At 35.8% G+C, this 12194-nt stretch overlaps 1 protein-coding gene across 1 annotated transcript; it reads left to right on the forward strand.

Moving 5' to 3' along the window:
- The first annotated feature begins 945 nt into the window (after positions 1 to 945).
- Positions 946 to 8721, forward strand: LOC139125268 (uncharacterized). Its single transcript, XM_070691358.1, has 9 exons — positions 946 to 1338; positions 2239 to 2345; positions 2862 to 2943; positions 3267 to 3595; positions 4883 to 4991; positions 6210 to 6334; positions 6758 to 6986; positions 7214 to 7305; positions 7485 to 8721. Exons 1-5 carry the CDS (start codon positions 951 to 953, stop codon positions 4970 to 4972), a joined length of 996 nt encoding a protein of 331 aa, XP_070547459.1. The 5' UTR covers positions 946 to 950; the 3' UTR covers positions 4973 to 4991; positions 6210 to 6334; positions 6758 to 6986; positions 7214 to 7305; positions 7485 to 8721.
- The last annotated feature ends 3473 nt before the right edge of the window (positions 8722 to 12194 follow it).

A 12194-nucleotide genomic window follows, 5' to 3' on the forward strand; every position in this document is an offset into this window, starting at 1 on the left:
GCCAGCGAAGGATGACGTTAATTATTTGCGTTATATATACTACAAAATGTCACTTGCTAATTGGTAGGTGAGGGTTGTTCAAAAAAAAAAAAAACAGTCACAATCATGTTAATAACTGATAAGTTTCCGTAGCTTCCCTGTCGTTCTGCATCAGATACAAGTCTCGACACCTTTGCCAAATCTAGTTAGTTGCTATTTCTATTTCCGTCTTGTCCTAAGGATAACACAGTAAAGACAGAGTCATGAGAATTTCTAATTGTAGTTATATATATATATGTATATATAATATATATATATATATATATATATATATATATATATATATATATATATATATATATGTGTGTGTGTTTGTGGGGGTGTGTTGGGGGTTATGTGTGTGACATATATAAAGTGAGAGGTCAGTAGATAGGTCTTCGTTTTGTAAACATAAGTGTAATTACATTTTTTTTTAATTTCTTTATCGAAAGGTTACCACCATCATGTTGATATATTGGACATGGAAGGGTATGTAAAATCGTATGTATGGAACGATACCGTACGCTACGGTTATATAAATGTCATATCTACATTATGTCAATCCCCCAAGTTGAGATAAGTTATTTTGTTTTATAAATTTATACCCTTGAATAATATTTAACTTAAACTTTATCTTTTTATGTCATTGCCATGTCACATAACAATATTTTGTTGTGTCCAATTAAGCAATGGCAATATGCCTGCAATGTACCAAATTAAAAAAATGTAATGGAAAAATTCTAAACTTAGACCATTTTGATTGACGCAAAATCTGTGCTCTAGTGAGTGGAGCTAGGCTACCGTCATAAAAGAAATTCACTTCAATTAGGAAAACGTGTATTTGTACGTTTTGCGAGCCCTCAATACACGTAAGTTCTTATCGTAACCTGTATCATTATCCGATTACATTTGCTTACCCAGTGAGAGGAGATATGCTATATTCCATTGAATCAACATCCGGCAAAACCAATGATTACAAATACGTGAGCATTCTACGGACATTTGATTCTGCCAAGAATATTTGTGAAGCAGACGGCTGGCACCTAGCAATGTTTCACTCGAAGACAGACTTGGATGACGTATATCGCGAATTCTGTGATGATGATATAAACTATGTGCAGTGGCTTGGTGGTGAATGGAAGAATTCCGCCTGGCACTGGGTGATGGATGATTCAGTTATGGATTTGCAAAACTTTCCGGGTCTTGATTTTCCAAAAGGGGACCAAGATGTAAAGCTATCCATTAAAGGAGAAGGTTGTCCTCAATATAAATTATTAAAAAAGAATCCTACAGTAATTAGGAAGTTCGTTTGTATGAAAGGCAAAGTCAAATATTCCTTCTTTTTAAATATTCATTGCGCTTTATGCATAATGATAGCACATTTCATTCATCAATTTCATTCATAACAGTTGATAGGTCGTTAAAAAATGCTACTTTTTCACTCTTCGAAGACTTCATTCCTAGCAAGATTTAAGTGCAACGAAACACATGTTTGTTTCTTTTTATGCAGAAATTAGTTCTACTATTCCCTCTAGGTAGAATATCAAAGGAAACGTCTCATTTGTTATGTCTCGGTGTCTAAAATCAAAGCACATTAAAGAAATCACATTGATTAGCACGAGCATGTGGTGTGTAATAAAATACGTATGGCGACTTTATTCGGGCTATAGCGCATATTTATTACCCCAATTGGTATCGCGTTACCAGAAACACGTTGCTCTACCCCGGCCAACGACCACTTGGAACAGCGATTTGTACCTTGAAACACATGCCCTCAAGGTAGTAAACTGGCGCTCTATCAGTCGTTACGATCGAAGTGTCTGGTTCACAGAGCACTGGCTTCGCCTTCGCCTTGTTGAGTACACATTTGTCTTGCTCGAATGTACTCGAAATCTTCAAAATAACAGGATAATATCAAAGGTGGAGGCGAACTCTTTCTATAACACTTCACGCAGAATATTACGTTGATAGTTAGTTGTATTGTGACAAATTTGCGAATAATTGTCACATCGTCTATACTTATGGTTTTCCATTTATGCAACTAGACAAATTAAAATCATCAGCCCAATCATGGTGACCGAAGACACTCATAATGTTCTGATGGAAACGTGATCGTTAAAGTTATGACTGTCTATTTGTGTAGCAACCATTAGTTTCATTGGAATGTTTCTTAAGCCTCTTTCCCATTTTCTTATTCATCTGTATATTTCTTTCAAAAAGAATCCCCATCAGGAGCAACTGGATCCGCAACTACAGCTGGAACGATGTTTGACTATTCGGAGTCGCAACTATCGACTTCTTTTATTACATCCCCGTCAGCATCACAGGTAATGGTGGGAGACAGCAATGTTCATAGTAATGCAAATCTGATTTTTTCGTATTTTTACCCTTATCTTACCGGGCGAGTTTCATAGAATGTTATTTCTCACAAACATGTCTGTTACGAAAAGACATAAAGCGTGCTCTGCTTTAGATAACATTTGAAAATGATGTGTTACCTATAGTTTATAACGTCTTATATTGGGCAGGTGTCTAAGGGATAATAAGGTATTTCAAGGGGTGCATGTTACCAGCTTCATGGGCAAAATATATATGACTGTTTATATTTTTTGTCTAATTAGTTTTGCTATTGCAGTAATCGATATGCGTTCTGCATAAAAATGTATTTTCATATCCAAGTTCATGAGTCCATACTCTTGAGAGAATGTTTATGTCTGCCTTTGGGTCATTTTTATCGCACTGTAAAGTTTTCATTGTCACATGCATGAACGTTACAATCAAAACTGCATTTGACCGCTGTTGTGTGTGACATTTCTCCCTTACCAATCTGTATTTATTGGCAGAGAATTGATGAAATAAATGACCATATCCTGCATGTTCGAGGGCTAAATATCACTCTGAATGAAAGTATCGAAGTAACTACAGGTTTGTATATTGTCTTCGTCTAATGTTTGAGCGTCGTTTGACAACAGTTTCTATCGTGTTCGTCCATCAGGCATGGCAACGAGATCGAAAATATCTACCCTTGAAGTACAAACTATTTAGAAACGTTGATCGGTCTATCTGTTTATATTACTAGGTGCAATATTTTGAATGGAAATATATAAATGTGTCAGTTTATAAGATTATTAGGAAATGAAAGTCATAGTACATCAAAATGAATCAGTATGACAAGATGCTTTCATTCAAAGGCAAGTCGAAATTAGTGTTTTTTATGATGATAAACTGTGGTGTTTTGTGTTTTACAGGAATACTCAGACACATGCAAGAAATCGTTGATGACTTTATCCCACCTGTCGGTAGTAACCAGGAACCGAAAGTTGAAAAAGACATTACCGAAATGATTTTGTCATTGTTTGATGAGCTAGCTATGTTCATACTCAACAAGACAACGAGTGATAATGGTGCTATTGAATTTAAGACACGCTCGTTCGTTTTCATCCTGGAAAAGAACTCATTAGAGAACCTTGGCAATACAACGTTGATGGTCGGACCTCATAGTGGATTTGAAATTCCTCCATTATTAAATCACTTGCCTAGATCGCATCAAAATGTAACTAACAGTGTCAACAGAATGGTAGGTAAACTAACATTAAGCGAAAAAAAGTCCTTGAAATTTTAATATAACGTGTTGCATTGAAGACTTTTTGCATTTTAGACTTCGCTGCACACATGCATCTCTTAAGAACATCCCTGTCTATTTCTGCAAGCTCTCTCTCTCTCTCTCTCTCTCTCTCTCTCTCTCTCTCTCTCTCTCTCTCTCTCTCTCTCTCTCTCTCTCAGATGCTGTTTGATTGATTGAATGATCGATTGATATAAACAATGAAGAAATACACAAATATTTGCAAATTACATCGAATGACAGGGTTATTATCACCTTAATATAAAGTTTCTATCAAGTTTTTACACTGTAGATATCGTCAAGGATATTGTTTCCATTAAAACTAATACTGCACTTTTAAACCTGAGTTAACAAAATGATAAACATTATATAGAGCAAATTTTAATTACGTAATTGGAAAAGCAAACCCCGCAAATGTATATCACAGGATGTTGACCCTTTCAAGGGTCATCGCGAGTTATTATATATCGAGCGAACAGGTCAAAATTAGTGATTCACCGGTTGATGGGGTAATTTATTGCTGTCATCATAATTCTGTGGTGAAATGTTGAAAATGAATGTTTTCACTCGCTGACGGCTTGTATCAGGTCAAGCAAAACTCAAATTGAAATATAGCAGAGTTAACTTTATTTTTGAGCAATCAGATAGCAGTATTTTCGTCACGAATATGATGGTATGATATAATTGCGGTACCAAATCTCTGGAAGGCAAGGTCTCTAATTTAAATCGCGATACATAGCAGTGCGCATAATGCTGAATTTTAGGCGAAATGAATTTTTGCATTAATGATTTAATTGTCACTTGACTTATTTCTTTAAAAGGGGCTCGTACACTTAACGCAAATGACTTCAATTATTAAGAAGGGTGTGCATCAGCTTGTGGATTATTTTACAAAGATTGCCGCACCTCAGAGTCTAGCTGCATCCACAAATACAAACTGTTCCCTGAGTATTTCTATCTGTCCTGGATCATTATTTAAAATTGAGTTGAATGACAGTTTCTGTTTCCTCCGAGTTATTTCACCAATAGTAAGCGTATATATTGGAATGAAAGACTGATATATTACAAAAGCATTTGGCTGTTAATTATTAAGAGCTGGGGTGAAGGGTCTATACTAATTAATATAATAATAAAATAATTAATATATAATTATGTGTCATGCTTTCGATCTTTGCCAACGATTAGTTTGTGACCCATTCAAGCTAACATTATGTCTTATAGATGTATTTTATATCGCTATAGGTACTTCGCATTGGGAGTTTTGCTCACGAAATATCAAACGTGACACATAAATTTACGACCGATATACTGACTTTGTCATTCACGACTTAAGGAGGAAAAGAAATCCAAGGTATGTCAGGTTAAAACAATGCTTTTGATGTTTAACATTAATGAGATAAGTTTGACAAAGTTTCACTAACTAACCACATTGTATTTCGAGACGCAGATTGTCTTTATTGCAAATGAAATAAATACAAGCACTCAATACACGGCAGTCGGGTTATAATAATACACGAACTTCTCTAACATTGAAGACAATATTTTACCTGTATATATATTTAACAATCAGTACTCAACGCACAAGCACAAACACAATCCCAAGAAAACGACCATGCAGAATTACAGCGCAGTTTTTGAGATTCAAAACCAACTATTTTAACGAGAGTTTGTTTTACCTAAGTTGTCAACAGTAACGGTTCTAGCTAGGAACTTCAACTATAATGTTCATCAGCTTCAAGCGAATGCAGGGATTTGTTTATAGTTACTGAAACTTTTAAGTGCAAAAAAGGGACGTGTTATGCCGTCTTTATCTTGTCAATAGCAACGGTACTAATAAACGTTCAGTATTGCAGGCTGAAGCCCATCTTAAATCATTTTGCATCTAGTTGTTGACACAGAGGGAGGTCTTTTAAATGTAATTTCAAACCCTGCACTCTGCGCGTGAGTCCTCGTTCATGTGTAGGACAGATTTATATCTATTTGTATGTTTAATCGTGATGGTAACGATGTCTTTAACAATGTTGAAAAATTACATTTACTGGGTAATGGCAGCGATATGTTTATTGATGGCGATGAAACTATCATAATTTGTACTTGTTTCTTTACAGGCACTCAAAAAACATGGCGGTGCCCTTAATTTAGCCAGATGCACCTCCGGTTGCTTGCATAGTATACTATGAACTGTGTGGGCGTAGTTAGTAAGCCGCGTGTGCGGCTATTGAAACCCCGCTAACCGCGCCTTTGCGCAACTTAAGTCCCTCTTAGGCAATTGTTCGAAATCATAGGTAGATTATGTACAGGGGCATACCTAAGTTTACCTGAAGGCTGTTACCAAAGATTGGCGATGAACGCTTAACTTAACTTAACATGTAATGCGCATGAATACAATCGCCGAAATATGTAACCAAGGATGGAAATAGAGACATTTTCGATGAAAATGTTGTTTTTAAGGGGGGTTAACCTGTCCACTAACACCGAATGATGTTAGTTATGTTAGCAAAATGTACAAAACCATTCATCTCATGTTCTTAAATGTTAAGTTAATTCACACAGTTATGATTAATTTCAGTACAAAATGCGTCAAAAGACATCGGAGTATGGCTTGGCAATCGTCGAACACCGTCGAATGAAACGTTGTTGACTGGTCAGTATGTAGAAGCTGACGCCGCTACGCACTATGTTTTAAAGATTACGGTAAATCCTTAGACATATCTCAAGTTACTTCCATTTTATCAGCATATCCTGTTGTCGAAGTGTCCAAACCAGAGAGCTTTGTCGCCATGTGAAGATTGTCAGAGAGCCTTCTTTATTTACAAACTTATTGTCCGATTATTCTCTTTACACTTACTCATGTCTGAATTAACGTCTTTATTTTATTCAGTTATTTATAGATGGCAGGGGCACATTATGACATACATCATGATTCCTATTCTCTCAGTGGCTCTCATTATTCACAATGTTTGTATTCTCATCTTTATCATTTTTAAAAGCATATATATATATATATATATATATATATATATATATATATATATATATATATATATATATATATATATATATATATATATATATATATATCAGCATAGTTTGATTTTTTTGCCCTTACATTTACAGGCTTTCAAGGCGTACTACGCAATTCAGGTAATATTTGAAACATCTGCACCGGTCTATGAGAACACCACAGTGTGTGTTTCAACTGAATTACCTGGAAATTCAAGTAGCCATGGTGGTTTTCAGTTTTGCCAAGAAGCATCTTTCGACGGCAGTGCTGCTAACATCTTCCTCCCAGAGGAAAACATCATTAGGACAGGAAGTTATTATATCATCTTTGAACTGATATACAGTAGGTAGTATAATTCTGATTAAAAATGTTGCAGAGATATCCGTAAAAAAGCAACAATTTAGAGTAGTAACGCCGATATCACTTGGTCAATTACACACTTCAAAATAATTTGGAATTTTTGCTGCGCTCTATGACACTCGTCTACTAGGATTTGTTCAACTTTCACGAAATGCTCAATAATTGATTACCAAGTAAGTACCATCTTTTTGTTGTCTGTTCTATTTTAGGTCATGGTGTGGAATTCAAAGTGTCAACGACCCAACATAAATGCAGTTACTCTGTTGACAAGGCAATCACTTGGCGAAGTAATCGATGCAAAGTAAGAACACTGTTCTTATAATCTCTCTCTCTCTCTCTCTCTCTCTCTCTCTCTCTCTATATATATATATATATATATATATATATATATAAACCAGGCTAAAGAAAAAAAAACATTAAATGACCGTTATTGGTAATTTATTTTATTTGTTATATTATCTCTCGCTTTTTCTCTTTTAGGTTTCTCCAAGGTCGAATATCACATCAACTTTTTGTTTGTGCAGTTACCTTGCCTCGGATAACTATGAAGAGTCCGACACCTACCAAAATAATGGTTCTACTGCGGAATACAAAGAATAATGTGTTCGATTCTGAATAGTCTCTTACCCAAAAGATCATTTCACAGTACAATAAATTACCCATAATCCTGTTTGCTTTATATCAGAAAAGGTTGTCTTCTTACAGGTCTTTTGCTTGAAGTTTAAGTGGTAAAGAAAACATACATAGTTTAACAATATTTCCTTAGAATACGTTTAGAGATTTCCCATAAATTTCAAAATAACCATTAAACACATGCATATATCACATGCACAAGCCGAGTTTGTCGTCGCCGAACAAAAAATACAGGATTTATCCTCTGGTCGTTCTACGTCGCAACTACCCGCGTCTATGTTATCAATTTTGGCCTGTCAGACCTTTTTTGCGTCGATCTTCGGTGTTTTTGTCCATTTAAATAAACAGCATGGCGGCGCGTATTTACCCAAAAATCAAAATTTGTCTGACTAGCAAGTATCGTAAAAATCAGTCATGATTATTAGAGTCTGACAAAATACATCCATTTCGCAAATTTTGAGTCCTCGTGATTTAGTATTTCCGCCAATATGGTGGGGGTCTCGTATTCGTATAGACCCCGCCGACGCTTAAACTTTGACGCACTGTGCTTTCATGCGGTAGACATACGGCTTCCACTGCAACAAGGGGGTCAATTGCGGTGTACAGGCGTCAAAAAGTCAACTAATGAAATCGATATTTTCATAGACTACGACAATTATAATCCGAACGATGAAAACACAATAGTTTACCGCCTGTACATGAATATTTTTCGTAAATCACGAACTCGAAGCTGGTCGCTTTACCATGGGTTCCGTAAGCACTATATTAAGGCTTACGCTCGACGATACACAACGTTCACGACGTTGAAATTTAGTTATTTTTTCTTCCAAAAAATAGCGCTACTTTGTCTGGGGTAACTTTCTAGGCCTATGCTATCTTTGAAATAGTGTATAACTTTGCGGAAGGTACGTGTAGACCGAGAGGTCGCCTGGCATAGGCTCCTTACATGAACGTGGACGCCTCGTTCCTCTCTAAGGCGACGGACGACCAGAAATGATTGACAACTTGCCAACAGGGTATTGATATTATTCCTGATGTAGTTCAAAAGCTTAAACGCAGAATCTTTATGGGAACATTCTTGTACTCTGCAAAAAAAAGAAAACAAAAAAAGAACCCAAAAAAAACGAATCCTTGGCTTTTGTATGTGACAGGTAAATTATTCCCAAATATTTTTTTTTTCGTTCAGCTCGGAGAATACTCGTGACGTAGTGACCATGTTTTCGACTCATGGTGACACAATCATTAAGTCACTCGTATTTTACTTCGCTGAACGAAGAAAAATATTAGTAATAATATATAATTGTCGCATTCTGCATGTACTTCACATGTCATACTTTTGGGAAGCATTTTATGACAAACAGATGAGGACATTCCTTGAGAAATGTTCGCATGCACATATCGTTTGTCATTTCATTTTGTAAAACATCAATATCCGTTTGTTTCACATAACAAGTGCAATAGTCTTCTCACTTTCCATTGCTTATTCTGTATGCTAAGGGCACAGCAGTCTAGTTAATAATTATAAAAAAAAATTCTATCTTCTCTCTCAATATAACATTTCCAAATCATTTCTCTGCTTTTTTAGAAGTTTTGAAACTAGTCCATGGATATGTCAACAGACGTCAGACATTTTAGGTTTCCTTGGGGTATCTCCAATGCTCTATCCCACGATGAATCATGGAATATCCAGACTTCTGAACTAATGGTGGCGTATAACTCCATGCTCTGTCAATAATTCATCGTGAAACATCAAAGTCCTAGTCCTTGTTCTTAAGGGGTCAAATAAACATTCACAACAGTCAGCGTAAGGAGAATGGTGTTGTATGCCAACCTTCCCAGGCTGATAACATTTTATCTATGATAAAAGTTTGATACGAATGCGGCCATAAAATGTTCTAAAACTAACGGTTAATTTACTAATATATGATTCAACTCCGACAAAAACAGAATTCAGCGAAAGTTAAAAGTGAACTGTCGAGAGTTATTCCCCTTGCTTAAAATGGCTTCACCTTTTAATGTACTTTTCAGGAATAAATCAAAAATTACAAGTTTCATACGGCAATACTAATTTCCCGCCTTGATTAAAAAAAGAAACAATAATAAATTCATACGGGACCCACGTACATCTCATAATCAACATCTGTCGTATCCGACTCAGTTTGATCCCGCTGAAATAACATATCCCTTTCATTCATTGTCAAAACTGACCGTTTATTTCTTTGCATGATATTATGCAAGCTTCGTATGTGGAAGGTGTCCCGAGAGATGGTAAAATATTTCAAACATACGGGCATATTTTTCAGCGACACCCTGTCTGATGTAAAATGTACCTCGGCGACAGATATTCGGACTCTCAAGGTTTACATTTTTTTCTGATCTACCTCTTGCCGGGGGTTCATTTTAAAGCTCTTGGTGTAAGAATACTTTTCATCGACTTACTTTTTTTAAAATCCAAAATTCCGTTTTTCTCCATTACTTAACACAGGAACGAAGACCATTTTGAATTTGAAATATCAGTCCAATCTTGGGTAATTCCGTACTCTAGTACTAAAATTTGCACGGTGACCCCTATTTTTATTCTATATTTGAAAGAGACTAGTTGAAATATTCCTTGAGAACATGCATTTTGGAGCAAAAGTCTAAGTCTTTCACTTTCGAGGCGCATACTACCTTAATTGTATTAAAAATCGTTTCTCAAATATAGTAATGCTGATTTTATACACATCATTACAGTGACGTATTGTTGTAACGGAGAAAAGATCTGCATTAGAATCCAAATGTTTCATTGGAAAGCAAACTTTTTACATTAACTGAAAATTTTGAGGTCAGCCTTTAACGCCGGCTCGAAAAGGATCGGGATTAACAATGGTGTTCAGTGTTAAGAAGAGGTGTTTCCGTTTTTTGTTCTCCTTTGAAATTGCAATCGTTATATAAATATGTTTCTTGATTTTTGGATTAAGTCCGCACCAGGCTTTAAAGACATTAGATGAAATTTGTGCAATTATATAGGATTTTTCCCGGGCGAGAGTGTCGACATATACTCAAGGCAACCGCCGATAAACTATTCAAGAGGGATTCAAATTTAAACAATTAGCAAGCAACAAAAACAAAGGCTCGTTGTCGGGAGACTTCCGCAAGTACTTGAAATGTTTGTTTGTTTGTTTGTTTGATTTTCATTTTGTCAATATTTATCCCTATTGTGACTTTTGTTATAGCATATTATAAACATTAGGCTTTTTAGGGTTCAAAACATATTGTTCGAAAATTAATTGTATGTGATATATGACGATAACATATTCGATGAAGTTGGTAGCGAAATGCCAGTCAACAATTGTTAAATCATAGTGTTAGTTTTTGATGTTTTGCTAAGAATCATTACACGCTTCGGTCACAATGTTTAGTATCAAGAAGAAACTGTGAATATAGTGACCATCAGACTATTGTAGATATACATATTTAAGAATATGCATCATAGTCTTTGACTTTTTTGGAGAAAATGACCAAACTGTCTGAGCGACATCAAAATGCTCCAGAGTTTCAAATACCGTAGCTTATGGACCCCTTCCACAGCACGGTTAGCTAGCCAAAGTATATTATGGGCGAACACATAAGTACATTTATTTCAATTCGATGACTTACGAGTGTGTGATTATCTGTGTGAACAAGATTCAAGTTAATAAAACTTATCTCACATCGTGACTTTTATGACGACTTTTTTTTTGAATGTTTGAAGATGTATGTTGTTACTGTTGATTGTATATGTAGACGTAAGATGTAAATATGCCTTGCAAAGTTAAAGGTCAAATGTGAGTGGCAAAATGCCAGACGGAAAAGTTACCAGTGTGTTGATCGTTCAACGCCATTTGTACATTTTGTCGAGTTACAATAGGATCCATTTTTTTCTCAGATTGCAAATCTATCTGTCGTTGTGTTGGATTGACCCTTCATGACCCAAACTACATTTTCAAAAGATCGCCCTCTATCTTTCTTAAGGCCCTCTGACACAAATGTCAAGAAACTTCTTGGTAAAAAAATGAAGAGGTTAAAGATCAAATTACACCTACGCATGCATATTTTCTTCCACTGTTTAAAGCAAGTAGACATGCCGCGTGGATCTGACAAACACTTCAGCCAAAACTAGGACTTTAGGCGCAACGATATACGTTGATTTCTTTATGATTTTCCAATTTTTAGATGACCATTTGAATGCAATGCTTATATATTTTTAGTAGAATATAGCCCTTTTCTTCCGTTTACTTTGGACCTGATTTACCTCGACTCGCCGATGAAGACAATGAATTACCTTGTATTTAATCTTATTATTTACCCACTTTTCACCGCTGCTTGAATAAGCATATCCTAAACTAAAGCAACTGAGGGCGGTTATTTCTTGGAGTGGTTGGCACTGAGCGGGTACAAAATGAGCTGGACTCCGCCACAGTCGTGTAAAAATCGACCAGGAAATTTCTGAAAACATTTTCGCATTTGTAGGATCAAGAAAGAGGCAAAAAAGGGCAAACAGGTTTTGTCAACATCGTAGCGATAACGGCCTTATGT

This window comes from Ptychodera flava (genome assembly GCF_041260155.1).
Source record: "Ptychodera flava strain L36383 chromosome 3 unlocalized genomic scaffold, AS_Pfla_20210202 Scaffold_25__1_contigs__length_14229661_pilon, whole genome shotgun sequence".
NCBI classification, from domain to species: domain Eukaryota; kingdom Metazoa; phylum Hemichordata; class Enteropneusta; family Ptychoderidae; genus Ptychodera; species Ptychodera flava.